We start from the raw sequence: 27,302 nt of genomic DNA on the forward strand, positions 1-27,302 counted from the left end.
CTGAAAAATTGTATGTTAGTGCAAATAAAAAAAGTATCACGGACAGTACTCAATTTTCCCTTTCTAACTTTGAAAATACATAACTGGATTTTGGAGACCAGTGTCTATGGGTATTTCTGTGTCCAAAAATTATAATAAACAAATAATTAAATGAGAGGCCTTTATTCGTCACACAGGCTTATAAAACCATGTAAATGTATATAAGAACATATTGGATACAGAGTGAATCGCAAGAATCACTTGCTTTTACACTCCCCTACAAGATGAACTCTGGTCAGGGTTGAAGGTTCCTTGCCTTCATCTTTAGTCATTTTAAATTGCATTGAGCTGTTTCATTCCATAGCACTGACTCAGGCTGCAGGCATTGACAGATAGCTGTAGTGACAGAATTCTCAGTTGCTCCAAATGTAGCTCAGCAGCTAACAGATGTACCTATGTAGAAAGCTATAATTCTGTGCATGGCTATGAAGGTCAAACGATAAAAGTAGCTTTAAAATGAATTTGTATAAATGTATTTCATTCACACTTACTTTTATCCTTTGGTACAGTTAGTCCTCTGGATGCTACTGTGCAATGCAAATAAACATATCCAAATTCCTGTCAGAATCTTCACAGTGTTCCCTCTAAATCCTGTAAAGACTGAGCAGTAAAACAATAAGCAGAGGACTATACATTTTCTGCATAATGACTAATGTCTAATAAAATAAACTTCTTATGTGGTTGTATTTTATTATAGCATATTGTAAAGATTATATTCTTTTTGCAGACTGTATAAATCATGTATGATATGGTCATGGCCAACAATTATGATTTGAAGCACTAATGAACGTTTGTAATGTGGTTTGAAAATATATGGATTTTACAAGTGGCTGACCATGCACATTTGTGGTAGATAGCAGTGTATTCATTGGGGTGTGTCTAGATCAGTGATATGCAATTAGCGGACCTCCAGCTTTTGCAGAAATACAAGTCCCATGAGGCATAGCAAGACTCTCACAGCCACAAGCATGACATTGAGAGGCAGAGGCATGATGGGAGTTGTAGTTTTGCAACAGCTGGGGGTCCGCTAATTGCTTATCCCTGGTCTAGATGGACAGGTCGTCATGCATTCAGGTGCATTCAGCTTGTATTCAGGCTCAGCTTGAGATGTTTCAAAAATTCTTCAAAGGTGCTTTTGACCTGCATTTGACTTCATTCTAAGTTGAAGGGGAAGGGGGGATAGGGGGGAGGAAAAAATTGGTAAGGACTGCTCCAATCAAGTCCTACCTCACCACCCAAAGCTAATTGGACTATTCCGGTACCTCATAAAGGGGTACAATTATAGATAAAAAATTGAATTTATTCAAACAACATCTTAAAAACATCTATACAAACACAATATAGATATCACAAATAACTGTTATGGATACAGAAATTGAAATTCATTCTAAGTTGCTTTTACATTTCAGTTGACTTTTATGGGGATCAAAGTTGTTCTGTTGTAAATATGTACCCTTAAACACAAACCTTTACACTGCTTTATCACATGATTGCCAGAGAGTATAATTGGGTTTGGGCATGATCTCAGGCTGTTAGACCTGACTGCACACACATGAGTGAACATCATTTGGGAAATGTGGCAGTAGACCATAAATCTTGTGCAAGAATGCCCTTCAAGTTAGGCTGTAGATACTATATCCTGTCCTGGCCATTCTTTGACTGCTGCATATAACAAGTTCATTAAACAGAAAATGCATATTTATCTTAAGAGCAAATATGTTTGCTAATTCACATTATATTGTTTTCTGCATAACAACAGGGGTGGGATAAATAAAGTTTATATTCAACTAAAAATGTCGACCCAGTAGAATATTTTAGTTTAATGTAGTTGCTAACAAGTTGAATCACATATTGGCTTCTCTGTCCTGGGGATTCCATTGGGGAAAACCTATTACTAGGGCCGTGGATACAGATATGCCACGTACAGTAAATAGAACTATATTGCACCAACATACATAGAGACCTGTGAAAAGCCCAGCTACATAACAAACCTGTTGATCTTTCAACCAAATATGAGCATGAACATGTCTCATCCACTTTTACACGTACCAAACAGTCAATCACAAGAGCTTGAACCTTGAATTACCAGAAAGTTTTGTAGAGAATAATGGGCATGACTGATTGCTATGTTTCAGAACTCGCTTGGTAAAATCCTAAGTGTGTGGTCCCCTGGGACAGCATTTAAGGACCCAAGTTGCCTTCAAGATCCACTTCTAGCTTTAGAAAAGCAGTAGTCAGGGCTGTGATGTTGGTGGAGTGAGGGTGAGTGATTTGCCCTCCCCTTCCCCTATCTATCTCTTTCCCTTCCCCTACCCTCTCTTTTCCTTCCTGTTCCCTGTCTCTTTCTCTTCTTGTACCCGCTCTCTTTCCCTTACCCTCTCCATTTCCCTTGTACTTTTTTCCTCTCTTGTGCTTTCCTTCAGCAAAATGTTTAACATTATACAAGGGCAAACGTCAGCTTCTCTTGCATCTTGGCTGTGTCTATTTACATGCACTTACTATTCATATCTCACCAATACTTCATCCAACCTCATGTACAATTTGGAGTTGATTTATTAAAGGCAGTCTGGCACAAATGTTTCCTGTGTTTCCTCTAATACTATAACTTCCTTTTATTGTCAGCTCCATCCAGTGTCCAATATGCAGTATATTTGTCTAAAAATACTTTTAGCTGACGATCATCAGAATGATGGTGTCACTCTCCCCAAAAAAACTCTCCGTAAAGCCAAATAAACAGCTCAAGTGTCTAGTTGCAAATGATAGAATACATGGAAGAGACACAGTGGGGATGTCTCATCAGGGTCTCCAGGAGATGTCAGAAGCCAGTGTAGGAGTAAATCATCCAGTGAGATGTTGTGGAGATAGTAATCAATATTTACAACTAGGAAAGCAGCCACACAAGGTAATGGGGTGCAGTTTTAGCTTTAAAAGGCGTTGTGACAAAATAAGTATTCAGTATAGTTTTTTTTCTGTCAATTATTGTAATGCCATATGTGAGCCCAGACAGGACTAAAAGCATCTGTTGTTTTATTGTATCTTGTGCTGAAGTGACTTAACCAACACGTTTTATGGAAAGTGATACAAGAACAGATCACTGCTGCCCTCAAGGTCACCTGCTTCTCACCTTATACTTCAAAGTACACCTGTCAGGATAAAAACATGGAAGCTGTCATTGCTGGCATCATTCTGAAAATGCTAGTTGCCTGACTTCAATGTTTTACTTCACAGACAAGAACTAGTATGTGCTAAACAAGTGCCAAAATTCCATATTTTTACACTAAATTTTATTGTTGTCACTGCAAAAAAAGAAAAAAAAATACCCTGATGGGAACTCTCATTCTGGTGATAACTGTGGTCTCGATCTTCCAATTTTTTTCAGACAAATACTGTATTCATTAAACGAAAATTGTTTACGAGAAAAACCTCACCTCTGGGGAAAAAAAAAAAAAAAAGTCGAACTAACATCTTACATCCTCACCACCTCCCCAGGTGCTGCACTTACCTCTATGGGTGATAGTTTCAATGTCCATGCAGCCTGGTGCAGCAGTCCTGTGTTGTTCTTCTTTCCTTAGGACCATCGGGACAAATCAGAGTGGTTTGATTGGTCAGTGCAGCCACGTGCTGGTGCTGACCAAATAGAACCGATCTGATCCATCCTGGTGTCCCTAGAGAACGAAGAAGAACAGCATGGCTTTCAAACCCCAGGACCGCTGCATCGGCCCGCTTATACAGAGAAACTGTATCACCCACAGAGGTAAATGCAGTGGGGCTTGGGGGGGAGGTGTTTAGGATCGAAGATGTCACCTTTTCGTTATTTCTGAAAAGGTGAAGTTGCACTTTACATACATATATGTGAACCGTTTTGCCTGCCAAAGGATTTGTAATTCTCTGCAATCAATGTTGTTATCCCCTGCCAGACAACACAGCCAGATGCCTCAAATCCTTCTGCAAAAACACAACAGTGCAGCTTGATCAATAGAACTATCTTGTGCATGACCTTCCCTCTTCCTGTATGACGTCTGTATTACAGGGAAACAGCAGGAAGCTAAGACCAAGATAGCATCACGTACATGAGGCAACTGTATTTCATGAGGCAACTGTATTTGGTTATGTTTTTTTTTCTGGTTCAAATATTTTATTTAGGTTTACCAATGTGTAAATTGTTGAACATTTGTCAAGCTAGTCAAAGAAAAGCACATCAGAGAGGTTCAAATTATATACTATGAGCCAATGATGCATTGTAAAGAACAGTTGAAAAAAATAATTATTTTTACAACAATAGTAGGGGGCCATGCCTTGCCATGTGGATCTAGGCAGTATGAGGTTTAATAGGGTAGGCCCCCGAGGACAGAAACAAAGCAGGCATAGTGCATAGTGCAAGGAAGGAAGAAAAAAGGGGGTCCCCTAGAGAGGGACTCTATCTGGGCAGTAAGTAAGTTAAGACAGCAGCAGTGAGTTATCAAAATTGGGGGATAGAAAATGGGGGTTATGGTTTACCCAACACATAACTTATTATTTTTATCTACACAAAGTCCAGTTTTAAGAGTGATATTCCCTATTTTTAAAGAATAACTTCACTTTTGTTGAGTGAAAAAAACAAAACTTTGTAGCAGATTCTTACCGTACCAAAAATGAAATTTCCATCGCAAAGGGTGCCTAAAATTTGAATTCTGGGTAATCAGTGAGCCAATCACACAAGTAAGAAGTTACATTTATAGGGATGTTCTGTACAATGGAGTATAGAACACTCCCAGGTTGCCATATCACATTGAATTTTACAGAAGATTGCAGCAGATTGAAAAGGAAAGGTAATTTTTAATAACCTTAAATTACAAAATGAATTGTGTAGCAATTGCATGTGCTTTTTTTTTTTTTTTTTGCTGTTGTCCTTCAACTATTGCTTAATTCCCATCATTTAACTGATCGCTTTTAATGATGACTACATTGATTCTGTGGATCATCCAGGCAGCTCTATAATGTAAAAACACTTCAAAATAGAATTTCATATGTATACTGTTGTAAATAGACAGTTATCTATCAATATATGTTGATAGCCTTGCACCAAGCAGCGCTTTCTTCTCTGTGTTGCTATACATAAATGGATACAGAATTAGAAATGTAAGAATGCTTTATCCTTAATTACTTAATTAAACCCGGCAATGTAATGCTATGAGCAGAATTGTCCTTGTATAGCATCGTTTGAATCCTTTGGGCAAGTCTCTCTATCATTCTTGCTAATAATGACTTTTGTGGTCAAATGTCACATTTTATTGCCTCTCTACATCCCGGGATGTCTTCAGTGGCTATATGTGCGATAATGCTTTTCTAAACATTTACATTTTACAACCTTATCGCCTTGTGCTTGTTTAGTAAAGGATACTTATGTATTTGGTAATACTGTATTCTTGTGTTTACATATGAAAACTATCTTGGATTCTTTGCAGTCCTTACAATTAGAAGTTCTAGGTTGTGCAGTCTGCCATATAAAGCAGATACTTCTCACAGTAGGCAGGGTTCATTGGAATCTAGGACATATCCTCTGTACTAGAAGACTGTTATTTTCAGAAGAGTCTATTTATCTGCTGCAATACTTAGCTGTAACTTACTGCAGTCACGCTAGGATTTTTATGCTTGGAAGACAGCCCATATAGTCATAAATCCTCCATTTATTTTTATCAAAGTATTTCTGCTTGTAAGTCACATGTCAACACCCACGGATGACATGTGATCTTTTGTAAAGTGAATGTCCGTTATGGAGTTGTACCAGTGCAAATGTCTATGCCATAGACACCGTATAATTGATGTTTTTTTGGTTGTATAATAACAATATGAAGGTTTTTTTTTTTTTTTATACACGGTTTGAAGGACTTGTGTGCTTCTTATTCCCACCTATCAACAGTGCATGTTTTACAATTATCTTCACCAGTGCGGTGAGGTCAGTGGCTGGTGAGTCACTGGTTAGTATCAGAGCCAGATACACACAGGTTACCTACGCCGCAATCGTTAGAGCGAGAGCCATAATTCTAGCACTAGACCTCCTCTGTAACTCTAAACATGTAATCTGTAAAAAAAAAATTTAAGCGTCACCTATGGAGATTTTTAAGTACTGAAGTTTGGCGCCATTCCACGAGTGTTCAATTTTAAAGCGTGACATGTTAGGTATATATTTACTTGACGTAACATCATCTTTCACATTATACAAAAAAATCGGGTTATGTTTAGTGGGTTTTTCTTTTTATATATTCACCAAACTGTTTTTTTTTTCCAAAAAAAAGCATTTGAAAAATTGCTGCGCAAATATCATGTAACATAAAACGACCACCATTTTATTCCCTAGGGTGTCTGCTAAAACAATATATATATAATGTTTGAGGGTTCTGAGTAATTTTCTAGCAAAAAAATGATGATTATTACATGTAGGAGAGAAGTATCAGAATTTGCCTGGGTGGCAAGGGGTTAATTACCATAAGTAATATACAAATAATTATTATATATCGTTTTTATAGTAATTTACTATATTTTCAAAAACTGTACTCAAGCAGGTGGATTAATGGGCAAATTACTGAAGTTTAGAGGTTATAACTTGAAAACAGTAATTTCACAGTAAATAGATGAATAATAAATTATTATCTTATAACATATAGCATAATAATATATGATTTAGCTTGATTACAACATTACCTTTTCAACAGCAGCAGCTTCTCATTCTCCCTCTTAACTGTGTGAGAAAAACATTGGATTGTGGGTAAATCTTATACACATAAACACATGTTTTTTCCTTGTAGTTAAGAGGGCTGGGCTGGAAGGGAGTATTTGTCTTTTAGACACATGCCCCTTCTATGACACTGCAGTGAGAGGCGTGCCTCCACTGCAGCATTTTTATGGGACAGCTGGGGCTAATGGTACTTTACCATTGGTCCAAGACTCCAAGCTGTCCATTGAGCTCAGTGCCTCTGACAAGAAGTGAGGAGAGGCACTGTGAGCTCAACCTCTCAGTCTGCTGCAAACAGTGTGTGCCAGCTTGTATTTAAACTGGCTGCTCTGTATTTAGCTTCTGACAGGCTGCACAAGGAGCCCTGTATCTCTGGAACAATAGGTCATAGGAGCCCCAAATTTTTCCAGTGGTGGGGTATGACTTAGGCTACCTACCCCCAAATTTTTTATGTTCATGGCAGTTGAGTCTCTGCCTCCCCTGACTGCACATCTCTGATCTTCACATATGCTCAAGTAGATTGTCTCAGCAATGTGATATAAAGCAGCTTATTCTAAAGGCAGAATATCCAAAAATGACTGTCTAAATGAAATACAAACATTCTGTTCCTCAGCAACTAAAGCCTGGAGCGCTCTAATATGCAACTCTCTATTGTTTTTGTGAAGGTTCAGGACTTGCATACACCAGTCCCACTCTGTGTGGCCCACCACTGGCTTGTCAGCAGCATCTAAAAATCAATGTAGGAAGATAGAAAAGGAGTGAATCAGCCCAAAACTTTTGCCAAGAAAGTCAACATTTTGGTCGGCACTCCATTGAGATTTTGGGGTCCCAGAGTGTCTAATGAAAGACATATACACATCTGATGGGGCCTACACATGATTTGTGCTGTATTTGGTTACTGTTTTTGATAGGTGATGTTTGAGTGGCTGCAATTGGTTACAGCTCATCTATTGTGTTCTGTTTATGTAGACTTTGGCCTATAGTTGGAGGGTGATAATAGCAAAAAAGTGCTGTAACCAATTGCAGCCACTCAAACATCACCTATTTCAACACTTGTTGAACCAGATTGCTATGAATTACATGTCTTCTATGCTTTAGCATAAAACCTTTCTGTTCAGTTTGCTGGCATTTTGAATGATCGGAGCAAGGATTTAATAGAGTATGAAACATTATCACTTTGGCTACAGTGTGAATGTTTTTTTAGTAGTGTTGCTCAGGATATAGCATTTCTTTTATGCCTATTTAATTTGTAATTCTGTCTCTGCCAAGCTTGTTCAAATCTTTGTTCTAATGATTGATAGCCATTGCCAGTGTATTACTAATATATTTTTTTTTTTCTGCTTTCATTTGCATCTTTTTTGTTGTCTATGGCTTATGTTGAATATAGTTTTATTATTGTTTTTTCCTTAGGTACCATCATTATGTCAGAAGATTTGCGAGATGCCTTGGATAACATGTACGATGCCAGAATCCCAAAGCTCTGGTATAAGATTTCCTGGGACTCTGCCACCTTAGGTTTTTGGTTTACAGAACTGCTGGAAAGAAATATGCAGTTCAGGAGCTGGCTGTTTGATGGGCGCCCCAATCAGTTCTGGATGACTGGATTCTTTAATCCACAGGTACTGTACTTACTACACCTTGCTTTTAAATTATAGCATTTAAATAAGATGTCTGAAACCTTTTTATAATATTTAGTATATATGGACATTTTTAGTTGAGCATTTTTACTTGGTAACAAACGATTGACATGATTAGATCAAATAATGAGTGTTCTTTATAGTGCCACAGTGTTTCTAGGACAATTTATAAAACATTTCCAAAATAAATTTTATACAGTGGAATTCATTTTTATGTCTTAACCATTTCCCAGTCCGCTTTTTGATCGTTATGTTAAAATGCAATTGTTTCATCATATTTTTTTACCCTAAACAGGGATTTCTGACAGCCATGAGACAAGAAACAACACGCATGAATTTATCAAAAGGCTGGGCCTTAGACAGTGTCATTTTACATAATGATGTCACCAGAATGATGAAAGAAGATGTCAATGCCCCTCCTCCAGCTGATATTGGTGGAGTCTACATATATGGATTGTTTCTTGATGGTGCTGGCTGGGATCGTAGAAACACAAAGCTTATGGAAGCTCAGCCAAAGGTACAGCAATACAGTGTGTGTGTATGTGTGGTAGAAGGAGGAAGATATGGTTAAAACATTGCAGTTACAGAGGTACAGGAGATGAGGTAGGCTCATATCTGGGCATCAAGGCAGAACCATATTGAAAAAGGTAAAGTTAATGTAGGACTATAGGCAAAACTTTTTTTTTTCACTTTGGATAGAGGAAGGAAGGGTAACCCCTGTCAGATTTTTTTTTTTTTTTTTTTTTTGCCATCTGTGTCCGATTGCTGAGATTTTCCTTCACTTCCTGTTCCATAGCCAACAGGAAGTGAAAGGAATTCCCTGCAAATTAAGGGAATTTCTTGGGGACCCCCAGTTCACCAGAACTAGTGTCCCCATTGGAAGATTTCCCTCTTACTTTTCTGGGGACAACTCAATATTTAGGATTTTCTTTTACTTTCATTTTCAATGATAACAGTAAACAAGACAAATAGAGAGAGTAAATCTCCCTAACGGGGACACGGGCAGCAATTAAAACGGACAGGTGTTCTAATCCCTCACTACTCTATCCAAAACTAAAAAAAAGTTTTGCCTTTAGTTATACTTCAATAGAGCAAATATAAAAATAGGAATATGGAAACACTTTAAATGGATATATCTATTGATGAAATTTGTGTAAAATACATGTTTAGTTTGTTTTGTCTTAGTCCTCCTAAGACAAGGGAAGTTTACCAAATTCTGTATGGACTTTCTGGCACATAAACAGTTTTCCATTTTTTTATAGTTTGATATACTTAGCAAAATGCCTGTTTATTTATTGTGTACATATGGAAACAGAGTTAAAGTGATTGTAAACAATCACCTTGTAAAACAACCCATTCAGTTTAAAATTGAAATAAAAGGCAAAACATTTATCTAAAGATATAAATAAACACTATAAATAACCCCCCCCTCCTTTTTATGAGTGATCATATTCCCTCTGTTCTCAGCTGCATAAGAGCTGTGGGAGGAGAGGCAGTAGCACACTAAATTTCCCAGTGAATGGCTGTGCAGGGGAGGCATGTCAGAACACATCTGATCATTGGAGGAGGGCAGGCACAACTATAGAATGGACCAAGGGGTGTTCTTTAATAGGAAAGCAGAAGGACTGGCAGGATCACCAGGGATTTCACACAAAGGCATCAGTATAAAGACAGGATATGTTTTATACATGTACATGGTACTGCATGCACATATCAGGAATATGAAATGCTAAGGTAACAAACACTTCAAGGCAAATTCTGGTTTGGTAACTGCAGACATTGACTTCAGTAGCCTACATAAAATCAGACAGTTAAAACTGGTCATTCCTGTTTACCCAATAAAGCAATGCAAAGAATAGTAAGCATGGGCAAAATGCAGCAACTCATAACAACCAGTCAGGAATCCAATATTAATTGTTTTGGCTGAAACCTAATTGGTAGTTTTATTTTGCAATTCTGTTTGCACTGCTTTATTTTTTAAAAGAAATTATTTCATTTGCACCATCTTCTATCTTTGTAATTCTGTGCCATGGTTAGAATTACTATGACAGATTTTCTTTTACTCAATAGAGTCCTGCAGTTTGAAATATTTTACATCCCTTTTTCAGATGTGCCTTACGCTCAGGAGCCTGACCCCCTCTGTTTTCATGCAGGAATACAGTGACAACATGTCTCTTGGGAGTCATTTCAAGTGATTTTGATTCAGCCAGTACCCAGCAATGTGCTGGTCCCTGCAGACCTTGATGGCTATATAAAGGTCTCCAGAGACCAAGGCAGGCTTGTGCTGGGTGAATAAAATCTTCTGAACGGCACTCTGGAGTGTTGCTGTCTCCTCACTCCTTTTTACGTATCTTTCTTACTGCCCTCTAGTCAATCTTACAGAAGATTCTGTGGAGCTTTTAATGTAAAGCCGTCATGTTGTGGGGTTTAGAAAGTCCCTGTTATGCCACAGTCATTATTATATCAAGATATATCTTCTACATAATGTCATTCATTTTACCTTAAATTTTCTGTTTACTGAATATAAAGCTTTAAAGTGAAAACGCAATAAAGACTGCACATAGAGCAAAATGAACTTTTCTGGCAGCATGTGTGTATTATCAAGAACATTTCCTGGGGCAAATCTAAATTTTCTGTTTACATAAATATAAAGCATCAAAGTCCACATTATTATTATTATTATTATTATTATACAGGATTTATATAGCGCCGACAGTTTACGCAGCGCTTTACAACATTAGGGCAGACAGTGCAAGTACAATACAATTCAATACAGGAGGAATCAGAGGGCCCTGCTCGTTAGAGCTTACAATCTAGGAGGGAGGGTCAAGTTATACAAAAGGGTAATAGCTGTGGGGGATGAGCTAATGGAGAAAATAGTGCAGTTGTTAGATGGAGGCAGGATAGGCTTCTCTGAAGAGGAAAGTTTTCAGGGATCGCCTAAAAGTGGATAAAGTTGGAGACAGTTTGACTGATTGGGGTAGGAAATTCCAGAGGATGGGCAAGGCTCGGGAGAAGTCCTGGAGGCGGATATGGGAGGAGGTGATGAGGGAGCTAGAGAGCAGGAGGTCTTGGGAGGAACGGAGATGGCGATTAGGTTGGTATTTTGAGACTAGGTTAGTGATGTAGCTGGGGGCAGAGTTGTGGATGGCTTTGTAACTTATTGTTAGTATTTTGAATTTAATTCGTTGGGCGAGTGGTAGCCAATGGAGGGATTGGCAGAGAGGGGTAGCAGACACTGAGCGGTTTGTAAGGTGGATGAGTCTGGCAGCAGCATTCATGATGGACTGAAGGGGGGATAGTCTGTTTAAAGGTAAGCCAATGAGGAGTGAGTTGCAGTAGTCAAGGCGAGAGATAACCAGGGAGTGAATCAGGAGCTTTGTGGTTTCATTGGTTAGAAAGGGACGTAGTTTAGACATGTTGCGGAGGTTGAGGTGGCAAGCTTTGGAAAGTGATTGGATGTGGAGCTGAAAGGAGAGTTCAGAATCTAGGATAACACCTAGCACCCTGACATGTGGGGACGGGTGGATGGTTTTGCCATTGCTCTTGACAGAGAAGTCAGGGGAAGAGGCACGTGGGGGAGGAAATATTATAAGCTCAGTTTTGGACAAGTTGAGTTTGAGGAAGTGGTGTGACATCCATACAGATATGTCGGTTAGTAAGTTAGTCATGCGTGAGGAGACTGATGAAGTGAGTAGAGGGGTGGAGAGATAGATTTGTGTGTCATCAGCATAGAAATGATATTGAAAGCCGTGAGAGGCTATCAGCTGACCCAGGGAAGAGGTGTAGATTGAAAATAAAAGAGGTCCAAGAACAGAACCTTGGGGGACCCCGACAGAGAAGGGAAGAGGAGTGGAGGAAGTAGAATTGTAAGTGACACTGAAGGTGCGTTGGGATAGGTAGGATGAGAGCCACTGAAGAGCACAGTCACGGAGACTGAGGGAGTAAAGTTTTTTGAGGAGGAGGGGGTGGTCAACCGTGTCAAAGGCAGCTGAAAGATCCAGAAGTAGGAGTACAGAATAGTGTCCTTTGGTTTTTGCAGTTAGTAGGTCATTTGTGAGTTTTAAAAGAGCAGTTTCTGTGGAGTGTTGAGGGCGAAATCCAGATTGAAGGGGATCAAGAAGGTTGTTTTTAATGAGGTGGTCACTCAGTTGGTTGTAAACCAGGCATTCAAGGAGTTTAGAGGAAAAGGGGAGCAAGGAGATTGGGCGTAGGTTGTTAAGATTGGTAGGGTCCAAGGACGGCTTTTTGAGTATGGGGGTGACCAGTGCATGTTTTAGAGCATCGGGGAAGATGCCAGAGGTGAGGGAGAGATTGAAGATGTGGGTTAGAGAGTGTAGGATGGGGTCAGAGGGTGACCGTAGCATTTGAGAGGGAATAGGGTCCAGGGGACAGGTGGTTAGGTGGGCGATAGAAAGGAGTTTAGCAACTTCATCTGTAGTAGTAGATTTGAATAGGGGGAGTGTCAGTTGTACCTGTTGACATGGGGTCTTAGCTGGGGGAGATACCTGTAGAATGGAGATTTCATCACGGATTGTATCAATCTTGTTTTTGAAGTGATTAGCGATTTCCTGGGCAGTGAGTAAGTCAGTGGGTGGAGGCAGTGAAGGACAAAGTAGAGAGTTGAAGGTAGAGAAGAGTTTACGGGGATTGGATGAGAAGGTGTTAATAAGAGTTGTAAAATAGGTTTGCTTGGCAGTGTAGAGGAAAGAATAGTATTTTTGGAGGGCAGATTTGTATTGGTTGAAGTCTTCGAGAGACTTAGTCTTGTGCCACAGACGCTCAAGAGCACAACTATGTTTTTTGAGAATTTTAGTGTCATCTGTTTGCCAGGGTTGTAGGGGTCGAGGCCTGATTCTGCGTGTGATGAGGGGAGCGAGCTTGTCCAGGGTGGAGGACAGAGATTTATTGTAGATGGACATGGCTTGGTTGGGGCAGGACAGGGGAGAGATTTTGTCATAGAGGTGGTCAGTAGCAGAATATAGGAGAGAGGAGTTGAAGTTGCGAAAGTTTCTACGGATGATGGTTAGGCGATTGGAGGGAAAGGTGGTGGAAGACAGGGGGAGAGAGAAACTAATAAGGTGGTGGTCGGAGAGAGGAAAAGGATTGTTTGAGAAGTTGCATGGAGTGCATAGGTAGGAGAATACAAGGTCAAGGGTGTTGCCATCAGAGTGAGTAGAAGCCTGTACCCATTGCTTCAGGTCAAATGAAGAGGTTAGACTAAGAAGTTTAGAAGTAGCAGGAGTTTTTGTATTAGCAGGGATGTTGAAATCACCGAGAAGGATTGTGGGAATATCCGAAGATAGAAAGTAGGGTAGCCAGGCAGAAAACTCATCAAGGAAAGTCGATAATGGTCCAGGGGGCCGGTAGATCACAGCAATTCTTAGGGAAGTAGGAGAGAATAGACGTATACAGTGGGCTTCGAATGATGAGAGGGAAAAAGAGGGAGGAGAGTGAATAACCTGGAAGGTGCTCTGGGGGGATAGGAGGAATCCCACTCCACCTCCCTTGCATCCATTAGGCCTAGGGGAGTGAGTCCAGTGAAGGCCACCCTGGGAGAGGGAAGCAGGAGAAGGGATGTCATGTTCGTGGAGCCAGGTTTCGGAGAGAGCAAGTAGATTAAAGGAATTAGTGACAAAGCGGTCATGAACAGCAGTGAGTTTGTTGCAGATAGAGCGGGCGTTCCAGAGGGCACAGGAGAGAGGGAGGCTGGTGTTGGGAAGAAGAGGAATGGAGACTAAATTGTGTAGATTGCAACTACTGCCAGAGGGTGTAGGGTGATGGTGATGGTGATGGGTGTGTTGGGCACAGTTAAATAAGGGAGGCCCAGGGTTTGGGGAAATATCTCCAGCGATTAGGAGAAGCAGAAGGGTGAGGGAGGTAATATGAGAATATGATTTGTAAAAAAAAGTAATGAAGACTACAAATAGAGCAAAAGGAACTTTTTCATGCAGCATGGAACATTTCCTGAGGCCAATCTTTAAGGCTTTGAGTTGTCTCTGGAATGAAGACTTTTGGCAGTGCCACAGATTTCATTCCTGGGATAGTAAAAACTTTATCATGTGGTGACAGCAGTGTACTTTTTTTTAAAATAACACATACATCCAGGTGGATATGCTTGTGTGGTATGTGAATTTACATAAAACCATAAACTTTTCAGGGAGGCACATTATAAAAACAAATGTTGGCATGGAATAACTGATGTTAATACACGATCACCTAGATGATTTATCACTTCAGTTCTTACACCTGTAAAAACCCTCTGTGGACCAGAACAATCTTTATATTTCTGCTAATACATAATAGATTTTTAAGACAAACAAAGCTTTTTTTTTTAATACAATCCATAGATAAAAAAAATGTACAAAACAAAGCTAAAAAACCCCAAAAAAACACTTTTTTTCTACTTTGATCAGTGTTAGTTCTAAAACTACTTACTGTAGATACAAAGCTTTAGAGTTTATTCTGTAACTTGTCTAATTCAAAATGATACTAAAATCATTATTCTGGTAAAAAAAAAAAAAAAAAAAAGAATTGTAACATTATTTACTAATGCAGCACAAAAAATGAATAACTGAAACAAAGAAATAAAAAAAGTTAAATAATAATGGTTAGAAAATAAAAATCAACAAAGAATAATCTGAAAAATTTTAGCTGGGGAAAAGTGTTAGGGGTGGGGTAAATTGGAACAAATGTAATATAAAACAAAAAAAACTTTTTACTTCACTATTTGTCAGGTTGCTTTAACTGATGTTCAGTGCAGATTGAAGCTTTTCCCTTACCCTCAGACAAATGAAACAGTAAATATAAATGTAACAATTTTATTTTGTATCTCTCTATCTCATGTCTGAACAGCATTTATAAACTTTGATAGCACCAGCTGTAATAGCTACTGTATTTACACAGCAACTCCTGGCTGTCGTTTTGACAGCTGGGAATTTTTGGCAGATGCAATGGAGGGTAGTGGCATGGGGGTAGAAGCACAGGGCTTGAGTAGTTTGTCCACACCCTGCGTACTTTAATGAGGTTTTATTGGAATTGTGTAGTACACCCAATGTTCATGTCCTACTTCAATTAAATTTTTTTGGCATGTGTTGGAAGCTCAATGTCCACAACTGGTTAAATATATTTGTAAATCACAACCTCCAATTAAACTAACATTCCTTTAATATTGTTTTGAGAAGAAAAGTTAAAATATTTCTTGTTGGTTTACTCATGCAGGGTCATCCATCAAACTAAAGCAGACAATAGTAGGACTTTGTATCATAGCAGAGTTAATTCTGTAAAAGAAGGGTAGTTTGAAAGCAATATTCATGCTGCAGCAGTGTCCATATCTACATTAGAGACTCATTTTATATCTTTCTTGCTTACAATTAGGCTGTCATCAAAATTCTTTACCAGGATAAAAGATTCAGGCACTTAAAGCGGAGTTCCACCCATTTAAAAGTCAGCAGCTACAAAAAGTGTAGCTGCTGACTTGAAATAATCAGACACTTACCTGTCCCATGGTCCAGCAATGTGGGCGTACAAAGCCCCGCTCCTCTCCCCCTCCTCTCCACGGTGCCGACATTCTAACTGTGGGTGCCCGGCTGTGCCTTCACAGCTGGGCGCACACTGCTCATGTGTGAGCCTCGCTGCATGCTGTGAATGGCTGGGCAATCTTCTGGGACCTGTGATGTGTCCCAGAAGATTGAAGGAAGGGGGAGGCAGAGGTGATCTTCCTTTCGGCACCACTGCGCCAAGGGAGGAAGTGGGAGCTGGGTGTCTCTAAAAACAGGAAATGACCCAAAAAAAATGACATGCCAAATGTAGCATGTCAGGGGGTCACCAACACTTTAAGCAGAAGTTCCATTCTTGGGTGGAACTCCGCTTTAATCCTCTCTAGAGTTGCATGTGTGGCTAAGAACAATTTTCCCTGTACAAATGGCCAAATCTGTTACAGATTGGGTTACTTGCTGCTGAGAAGATAAAGCCTGACACAATCTTCATATGTATGGAAAGCCTAATAGTTCCTAATAGTAGGGGATCTGACAGTATTACCAGTCATTACATGTTGCAAAAATCCTTTTAGCCTTGTTGGCCTCAGTCATTGACATTTTGAAAATGCTAGTTGCCTTTCCCAATTACTTGCCACATAACTGTTATAGGTCAGTGAATCAAAATGCATTAAAGTCAGAGGATCAAAATTAGAGACACACAATTAACATTTACCACATTGGCAGCCTCTAAAGCCGGCCACAGACTGTTCGAATTTCAGCCGGTTCAGCAGGGACCGACAAAGATTTTAACCATGTATGGGCAGGCTGAATGTACCCAAGTTGATTAATCGATCAACTTGGGTACAACCAGTCTGTCAGAGTTTAACATGAAATTATTGATAGCAACTATTTTAGCCTCTAGCAGTAATCAATGAGTTCTCCCGGCAAGGAGAGCTTCCGCCACCCACCGCCAGGAGAAAACAATGTCTCTGTGGGAGGGCTTCCCCAATTAACACTGTGTTAATGGGGGGAATCGGACAATTTTCTTTTCTGCAACCTATGATTACAGGAAACAAAATCGCTCCATCTACGCCCTACTTAACTTCTCATGGGTTTCCTTTAAAGCTTTTTATGGCCCTTTGCTGCCAGGGTTCTCTTCCACAGTTACAACAGCTCTGTTTGACATGACATTGAAGTTGATGTGTGTGGAGGAGGAGGTATACTAGCTGAGTTTTCAAGTTTGCTGGTGTTGTGTGATATATTGTCCAGTCAGGCTCCAGTCTAATTTGTCTATGCCAGTTCAGAATACAGGGGCTATTTTAATGGATGTGAATTTTTTGTGGGGTATAAATGTTCTGCAGGTAGAATATGCAGATGGTGGCAATATAGTATTTACGTGTTCATCATTTGTATATAATTTAAGCAACAGTTCTTTTAAGTCATTTGTCTTTTGTTTTTCATTTTGCATTTGATTAGCCAAAAATAATTTGAATGTTTTATACATTTTAACTTGGACACAAGACTTCAAAGCTACGTTTGTCACCTGCAAAATTCAGAACATATCTAATACCTGAAAATCAGTTAACAGAGCATTAGCAAAATGTCATACTGTAGAGCTTAAGCCTGCTTATGATTCACTACATTTGGCGGGCGTGTGTTAAAGTTAGATGTGGTTGTAACAGCTGTTCATGAATTGATATTTAAACTGCAATCTTATTGCAGAGAACTATGTTTGGTATTGTGCCCAAGCACACTGGAGTTTTTTGTATTGAAAAAACCTGCAGAATAATAGTTACCATCTATTTTAATATAGTGTAATATCTCTACAACAATTTCAAATTGGTGTCAAATTATATTTCTGTGTTCAGCACTTCATTTTGTATGGCTAAGATTTTGATGATCAACAAGGAAAAAGTCTTAGTACTGTATGTAATATGGATTTATCGGTACACATTGATCAGAGGGCCTTGCTTGTGAAAGTTTACAATCTAAAAGGGGGGGTCAAGTAATACAAAAGGTAAAAGCTTTGAGGGATGAGCTAACAGGGGAAGTAAAAGCACAGGTTATTAGGTGAAGTTGGGGTAGGCCTCCCTGAAGAAATGATTTTTTTAGGGATCACCTAAAGGTGGACAGAGTAGGAAGTAGCCAGACATATTAGGGTAAGGAGATTCTGGAAAAAATCCTGAAGGCAAGCATGGGAGGAGGTGACCAGGGAGCTAGTGAGCAGGATGACTTGGAAGGAGCAAAGAAGACTGTTTGGTTTATATTCTGAGACAAAAGATGGTGATGTACTTCAGGGCAGAGTTGTGGATTTTTTGTATGTTGTTAGTATTTCAAATTTAATTTTATTTATTGGAATTTGGAGTGTGGAAGCAAGTAGAGGGATTGGCAAAGAGGGGTGGCAGACACTGAACGGTTGGTAAGGTGGATGAGTCTGGAAGCAACACTGATGATGGACTGAAAGATGATAGCCTATTTAATAGTAGGCCAGTGAGGAGGGAGTTGCAATAGTTGAGGCGAGAGATAACCAGGGAATTAATTAGTAGCTTTGTGGTGTTGTTAGTTAAGAAGGGGCATATTTTGAAGATGTTTCAGAGGTTAAGGTGGCAAGATTTGGATGTGGGGCTGAAATAAGAGGTCAGATTCCAGGATTACACCCAGAACCCTGGCATGGGGGTGACTGATAGCTGTGTCATTGAGCTTGATGAAGAAGTCAGGGGAAGGGGCACAGTGGGAGCAAATATGGGTTGTATACCATTTTATATATTTCTAAAATGATATATAAAATAGCTTGTTTTATACGTCTTAAAAATGAGCCCACCTCCTATCCTAATTTGTCCTTACCTATAGTATTGACAGACATAAATACAGTAAGTTAGTAAAAGTTTAATAATTCTGCAACTTTACAGTGAAGAATGTTTAGTTACCTACCTATCTTGATAATAGAATGCATGAACCTAAGCCTACCCCAGGCCAATACTAAACGACATTATAAATACATATGTTGGATGTTACATATACTGTATTCCTGCTATTATTCTGTAGCAGTAATACATAAACTTTGAGATAGCCCTTGGCTCTGCAGCTGAAAATAGAACCACTACTTTGAGATCATGCTGTGTAAATGTACAGGTTTAGAATCATAATGTTCCTACTTTAAATCTAGTAAAATGTAAACCAGGGCACAGCAAAGCCACAATATCAGAGAGCTAGTAACAAAGTACACCCAGGATCAAAGAAAATTATTGAAGAGAGTTTTCTGCATACTAAAAGTCATAGCAAACAGCTGAGTGTATGTGATGAGGCTATGCAACTTTTAACAACTTTGTTTAAAGTGCTGGATCTCACCAAAAATGAATAGTATCTCTTATGCCCCGTACACACAGTCGGGTTTTCTGATGGAAAATGGTCGATGGGAGCTTGTTGTCGGAAATTCCGACCGTGTGTAGGCTCCATCGGACTGTTTCCATTGGAACTTCCGTCACACAAAATTTGAGAGCTGGTTCTCTAATTTTCCTACAACAAAATCCGTTGTTGTAAATTCCAGTCGTGTGTACACAATTCCAACGCACAAAGTTCCACGCGTGCTCGGAATCAAGCAGAAGAGCCGCAATGGCTATTGAACTTAATTTTTCTCGGCTCGTTGTACGTGTTGTACGTCACCGCGTTCTTGACGTTCGGAATTTCCGACAAGATTTATGGGACCGTGTGTATGCAAGACAAGTTTGACCCAACATCCGTCGGAAAAAATCCATGGATTTTGTTGTAGGAATGTCTGATCGTCTGTACGGGGCATTAGACTGAGGCAACCTGAAATCTGGTTACTGTGGATGTCTGCACTTTTTGCAGTTATTACATATTTTTATTAAATAATCATGAATGTTTTACAATCTATAGGATAGTAGGTGGTAGGCAACAATAACTTTATAATAATATCTAATGCCCTGTACACACGGTCGGACATTGATCGGACATTCCGACAACAAAATCCATGGATTTTTTCCGACGGATGTTGGCTCAAACTTGTCTTGCATACACACGGTCACACAAAGTTGTCGGAAAATCCGATCGTTCTGAATGCGATGACGTAAAACACATACATCAGGACTATATTGGGGCAATAGCCAATAGCTTTCGTCTCTTAATTTATTCTGAGCATGCGTGGCACTTTGTGTGTCGGATTTGTGTACACACGATCGGAATTTCCGACAACGGATTTTGTTGTGGGAAAATTTTATAGCCTGCTCTCAAACTTTGTGTGTCGGAAATTCCGATGGAAAATGTGTGTTTGAGTCCACACACAGTCGGAATTTCCGACAACAAGGTCCTATCACACAATTTCCATCGGAAAATCCGACCGTGTGTACGGGGCATAATATTAAAACTTTAATTACCATATATTAATTTAAATAAAAAAATAAATAAACGTGCCTGCGCTGAAAAAACAGATATATCCCAATAGTTGGGAGGTGCATATATAGTGTAAAACTATACTGCAAAATTTCAATATAAAAAAAAAAAAAAAAAAAATGCTAGTAATATATAATTTATAGAATGAATACAATCCTTATATAAAAGTATCCCATAAAGTGCAACATGCAAAAAAACAATATATATATGTGGTTATAAATATAAGATCAAAGTGCAAAATCAAGTGTCCACATTTAAAAAGTTCAATTCATTGATATCAACACATTAAGTGCAAGTAAGTGGTGTCCACATAAAACAGTGTTCCTCATGCTCCTCCTTAATGGTGTTCGCAATCCAGCATGCTTCAGTGCTCTCCGGTGACCTCCCACTTGTGCTTGCGCTCACCTCTGAGCTTGTGACACGGTAATTAAACGGTGTCTAAACACGCATTGGAGCCACCCCTTGGGCTCATACAGGGTATGCTGGTATAAACTCCACCACTCTCAGATGTCATCAGATAGTCTCACATACAAGAAAGAAAAAGCTCCATAGTGTGATACAGTAGGGATTTATTTAAAACATATTAAAACTTCCCTCCAGAAGGGTACTTACAATATGTAGGTGCGTGAGTGCACCAATCTTTCCAGAGAGTGTTTGTATAAAACAAGCGTTTGTATGGCGTGCAGTGTGTCGTTCCTCATTTACCTCTGTTGCTGACAGCTCCGTCCTACCCCTCCCCTACCCCTCCTGACGGAGCTGTCAGCAACAGAGGTAGATGAGGAACGACACACTGCACGCCATACAAACGCTTGTTTTATACAAACACTCTCTGGAAAGATTGGTGCACTCACGCACCTACATATTGTGAGTACCCTTCTGGAGGGAAGTTTTAATATATTTTAAATAAATCCCTACTGTATCACACTATGGAGCTTTTTCTTTCTTGTATGTGAGACTATCTGATGACATCTGAGAGTGGTGGAGTTTATACCAGCATACCCTGTATGAGCCCAAGGGGTGGCTCCAATGCGTGTTTAGACACCGTTTAATTACCGTGTCACACGCTCAGAGGTGAGCGCAAGCACAAGTGGGAGGTCACCGGAGAGCACTGAAGCATGCTGGATTGTGAACAACATTAAGGAGGAGCATGAGGAACACTGTTTTATGTGGACACCACTTACTTGCACTTTATGTGTTGATATCAATAAATTGAACTTTATAAATGTGGACACTTGATTTTGCACTTTGATCTTATATTTATAACCACATATATATATTGTTTTTTTGCATGTTGCACTTTATGGGATACTTTTATATAAGGATTGTATTCATTCTATAAATTATATATTACTAGCATTTTTTTTTTTTTTTGTATTGAAATTTTGTAGTATAGTTTTACACTATATATGCACCTCCCAACTATTGGGATATATCTGTTTTTTTCAGCGCAGGCACGTTTATTTAAATTTTTTGGTTTATGCACGCAATGAAACGTGGTTAGTGTTTGCAGCTTACCTATATTTGTTTCACCTCACAGAGGCATCAGTCCATCTTTGGCTCACAAGAGCCCCACATAATTAGTCTATTAATTTAAATTAATTTGAAACCACACCACTGAAATGGATGAATAACGACCTCAGTTTTATTAATGTTTTTTTACAATTTATAAATAAACATAAGTAATAAATACTTTTAATAATCTCCCAAAGTACCGAATATTTCAACACGACCCAGCCACTATGGCTCAGGCCTAATAATTCATTACTTTTAACAAGCGTTCTTTCTCCCCCCCTTCTCTTTCTATAAAAGAGTAAGGGGTCTCTCCTCATAATAAGTCACGAGGGGGGGGGGGGGGGAGCTGTCCTGTTAATCCCCTCTGGTGACTGGCAAAAGCCTGTGTCCGGAAGCCCTTTTTATAGGGGTCCCCAAGAATTCTAGAATCTTCCAGGGGGTCATGTGGCCTTTTCTGACCAATCCTGAATGACCCACCTTAGATTCCAGAATGTTCTTGGATCAGCTGACTTTGCTGGCCTATCAGAACCTACCTATTATTTCTGCTACCTCTGGGAGCTAGAAACTGCCACCGCCTCAATCCCATGAGGAAAAGGGGCTCCTTGAAACCGGCTTTCCCCCTTTTTTTCATACATTATTCTAGCATTAAGCCCAGGTTCACACTGACAGCGGGAATTAAATCGTGCAAGTTCGGCTGAACTTGCACAATTTCATTCCCACATGTCAGTCCCGACTTTGGGGGTGATTTCAGAGACATATGAGTGGGTTGCTGCACAGATGTCTATACAAATTGCACCCCTAAGTCGCCAAAAGTAGTATTTGGCATGCGAATTGACATGTCAAATCGCATGCCAAAATCACTCCAATGTGAACCAGGGCTGAAGCATAGAAATAAGGGCACATACAAATGGTTTGCACAGACACCTGGGTGTCGATTTACTAAAACTGGAGAGTGTAAAATCTGGTGCAGCTGTGTACGGTAGCCAGTCAGCTCCTAACGTCAGCTTGTTCAATGCCAATACTTTGTCAAAAATGCTGGAAGTTGATTGGTTTCTGTATACAACTGCACCAGATTTTGCATTCTCCAGTTTTAGAAAATCAACCCCCTAATGTCCTAGTATAGTTATCTTTACAGTATAATTCTACGTATCACTGCTGATTAATACATTATTGTTGTTAGATTCACCTTGGACACAAAAGAGGCAAAAAAGGAGGTAGAGCCATTGCTGACCTCCCCTTATGCAAAAGTTAGTGGCCTGGCTGTCATACTAACCTGATGCTTTGATACTTTGAACTACGGATGCCCTAAAAGTATACAGATAAAGAGTTCTGACTTTCTCTGAACTTCCTAGTCTGCATGCTTATTTAAGATCAATGAACTTATTGAAGCGAGAGGGTCAGAATTTGAGCCAAAAGATTAGCAATTCCAGAAATAGATCAGCAATGGCAGCCTGCATATTTCTCCAATGACAGGTCTACTTTAGGTTTATTAGCAGTGTCCATCTGTATGGTCATAAGGGTTCCACTTAGAGATCAGCTGTCACCGTGAAAAAAACCTGTGTAACCAGTGTGTGGAAATTATATGCAAAGAGGAAAACCCTATAACATTTGTTTGTATGAGCACTAATACATGGTCAGATAGAAAACATGTCTGCATTTAGTTATCAATATTAACTATTATAACTAATAAGAATAAAAACCCATTCAGACCATTTGGTCCAATATGGTGTGGTAATGCCTGTGAGTTATGTGTTTTGTATTCATTTCAATAGGATGCCAACAGCTCTAAAAAGACCTACACAAATTTTACCAACACCTCGAACCACAATGCATGGTGGTGTGTTATGTGTTGTAATGCACTGCAACATGATGTTTTGGATGTGAGTTGACTCAGGGCATTGAGGTGCCATTCAAATTCGCTTGTAATTTGTAACTCAAAATGAATGACACCGCAATGTATCACACTGCACTGCAGTATGAGTTTGTCTATGTGCATTGCGGTAATGCCTGTTAAAATGTGTGTTTTTAACACTCGTTACCACAATGCGAAGGTCTTAAGGGAATTTTTGTCTTTAAAGTATACAAATGAGGGAAGCGCCTAAAAAAGGCAATAAGATGCCATTGGTAGAAAGTCTTGTGTTTGACCACTAAAAACATCATGTTGCAGGCAGTATTTTAAAAGGTTCTGATTATATGCTATTTTAAAGCCTAGCACCTATACTTAGTGTTTGTAAACCCTAACAATGAACTTCTTTTGTTTGCTCCCTTTTGGTCTGTTGTACCAATTAAAATGTCATTGTGTCTGAGAAAAAAAAAAAAAAACAATGAACTTGTAACTTTTTTGTGCTCACTTAGCACTGAAATCAGCAATCAGCCCAGCACAATTCTCTTTGGTGGACTAAAGAACAATTCCCCCTATGTTATGGAGATCAAGAGAGGGGTTGTTCTGTAGTCCTAACTCCTCCATAGATACTGTACAGTAAGTGAGCGAGTGTTGTCAACCTAGGAGAGGAAGTGTGTTACTGACAGGACACCAGATGAAAGTGAAGGAAAAAGAACCTCTGAAAAAAGAAAATGGATTCAGCCGCCACATCTAAAGGATTGTTAAGCTTCAATATATTTGATTTTTGTTCTTGGGTTTAGATACACTTTAAAGGTTATTCCAGTACACAATATTGAGTGCCTCTCGTCATATTTTTCTGGTCTAAACCATAAAATAAGATTCGTGTGAGGACTGTGATTCAGTTGACAGTGCTGTCAATAAAATACCATGCTGGATCCCTTACACAATGCATTCTGTACAATTTGGAAAATGTAGCTCTTATCACTAAACCTGGCAAAGAAAAAAGGACCTTTTTTTCCCTTTTTTCTCTCTCTTTTTTTTTTCAAAGGATTATGGACTACCAGTCTCAATGACTAAACTCTGTCATTTTCAGTTTCTTATTCATTTGTAACTGTCACATTCTGTTTGATATAACAAGCTTAGACAGGAACTGGGTTGAGACTTCATTTAGTGACAATTTCTGCTTCTACAGGCCCAGAGCTGTGACACCTATAGGTTCTGAAAATTGCACAACTGACATGCAGCTCCTTGTTTTCAGTAGATGCTGATGTGATCAAAGACAAAATACACCGAATTCTGCAAACACAGTACTTGATATTCTTCTTGTTTTCTTTATATAATGTGCTTGTAAGGAGTCGTTCATGATTTGATTTATGTAAAACAGGAGCAAACTATGTAATTCTAATAGTATATAAGCTAATTTTAAAAGTTTTGTCACAATAATCTTCTAGTGTAGGAGTGACACATTTGGCAGGAAAAAAAAACAAAAACAGTTACCAAAAATAACAATTATCTAAGCCATTATTCTGCTCTGGAAAGGATTTGTCTGTTATCTTTAGTGATGTTTGGTGTTTGCAAAATAGGCAAATACTGAATATTTCATAAATAAAAGATTAAGTATGTAGTGAGAGATATCTAGAGATATATAAATAAAAGAGGAGCAATGGGCAGCCACAGAATTCTACAAACATAACCTTTTGTGTTATGCTGTCAATAAGGAGTAGGACCCAAAAATGCAGTATAAACTATTTCTAAAACAGTCAAGGCCCTAATTTGCCTAGCTTGTTTTTGATCCTATAAGAAAATGCATGTAAAAATTTTTCATAGAGTAAAATTATGTTATTAGTGTACATAAATGTATACAAAGCTTATCAGTACTTTAAATGTGTCAGTTAGACTAGGGAAAGAGAGAAGAATTTTGGTCAAGGTCTGTCATTTTTAGTAGTAGGAGAATGAGGAGACCAACATATCAACTTTCAATAATTGATATAATGCCCTCTTTAAAATGAACCTGTTGTCAGGCAAGTGACACTAAAGTATTTATATATTCCTTTCAAGCCGTAAATATGTTTTAAATAACAGTCCTCACTAACATCTATAGCTGCAGGTGCCCTGTAGCAATTCATCCTTCACAGCAGAAGCACTGAATTCCAGTTCTAGTTCAGTTGTTAGCAGCTTGCCTGTCTCTCTCTGCTCCCTCTCCTAGAACAGTGGTTCTCCACCCTCTTCTCAAGTACCCCCAACATGCCATGTTTTCAGAATTTCTCTAAGACCCCTTTTACACTGGGGCAGTTTTCAGGCGATTTAGCTCTAGTAATAGCCTCTGCTAAACGCCTGAAAACGCTTAGTAGAGGCTATTTCTAGAGCTATTCCAGCATGCCAATCGTTCATTCCAGCATGTCTTTTCACACTGGGGTGGTGTGCTTGCGGGACAGGAAAGAAAGTGCTGCAAGCAGCATCTTTGGGGTCTCAAAATGCCCCTACCCATTTTAAAGAATGGGCAACGCATTCAAAGCGCTTTGAAAGCGCCACAAAACGTGAGTTTTTAACCCCTTTCTTGGGGGTTAAAAGCACCCTGCTAGCGGTCAAAAAGCGGCGCAAAAGCGCAGCTTAAACAGGGGCCCCAGTGTGTAAGGGGTCTTAGATAAAATAGCCGTCCGAAATACCAAGCCATTGACTCTGATTTAAAGCACCTGTGCAAGATAACGGAAAACCTGCAAACATGGCCTGTTGGGGGTACTTGAGGACAGGGTTGAGAACCACTACCCTAGAGTACATGATCCCTACTTGCATTAGTTTGTTATGAAAGAGTGTAGGGTTAGTAGAGATATCAGGAAACTGGCTAGACCTGGACTTTGGTGTCTCTGCTGTAAACTTTGATGATGAATTGCTCCACAGTGAATACAACTCCTAAGACTTGTTTTAAAGCTCATTTTCTGTTTGTTAAGAATATAGAAATGCTAAAATGCCCATAGCCTGGTCAATTTAAGTGCATTCTTTTGTGACTGCATGCAGATTAGAGTATTAGCAATCTTGGGCTGTGAAAGTGAGATTCAATTTGTTCTGTAAAGGACACCATAGAATATTGGTATAGAACATAACTTCTGCACTCATTTGGTTTTTACTGTCAGCCTTGGTTCACACTGTTCATGTTGAGTTAATGACCCCCCAAATTAGGTCTCAAAAATTCAGTGAGCTTTGCATAATCAGATCACATGGGTGTGAACACCTATGTGATCTGATTCTGGTGCAGGCAAAAAAAGGGTCCTGCACAAGTTTGGTGCGGATGCGGTGCAATTTGAGCCATACAAATCCATGGCTCAAATTGGATCCCAGAGACACCGCATGTAAGTCACACAGAAAACTTTATTGCTGGACTATAATAATTTTTTTTTTTTTTTTTGAAGAATACATTACTTGGGTCATGATTTGCTGTTTGAAGTCGAAGGGCCATATTTATAAAGAAATGAATTTGACATTTACCAAACAGTCACTGGCAACTTATTCACTGTATATTAATGCGGAGTTCCATCCATTTAAAAGTCAGCAGCTACAAAAAGTGTAGCTGCTGACTTTTAATAAACAGACACTCATCTGTCCCACAGTCCAGTGATGCGGGCACACAAAGCCTCGCTCCTCTCCTCCTCTTCTCCAACATTGTAACTATGGGC

General features: G+C 39.2%; 1 protein-coding gene across 1 annotated transcript in view; it reads left to right on the forward strand.

Moving 5' to 3' along the window:
• The window catches only part of LOC141144794 (dynein axonemal heavy chain 5-like), a 454,887-nt gene that overhangs the window by 420,881 nt on the left and 6,704 nt on the right, over positions 1-27,302 (forward strand). Inside the window, exons 75-76 of the mRNA XM_073630823.1 lie at positions 8,162-8,370; positions 8,684-8,905. Coding sequence (XP_073486924.1) covers positions 8,162-8,370; positions 8,684-8,905 — 431 coding nt within the window. The remainder of the gene's footprint in view (positions 1-8,161; positions 8,371-8,683; positions 8,906-27,302) is intronic.

This window comes from Aquarana catesbeiana, linkage group LG05 (genome assembly GCF_042186555.1).
Source record: "Aquarana catesbeiana isolate 2022-GZ linkage group LG05, ASM4218655v1, whole genome shotgun sequence".
NCBI classification, from domain to species: Eukaryota; Metazoa; Chordata; class Amphibia; order Anura; family Ranidae; genus Aquarana; species Aquarana catesbeiana.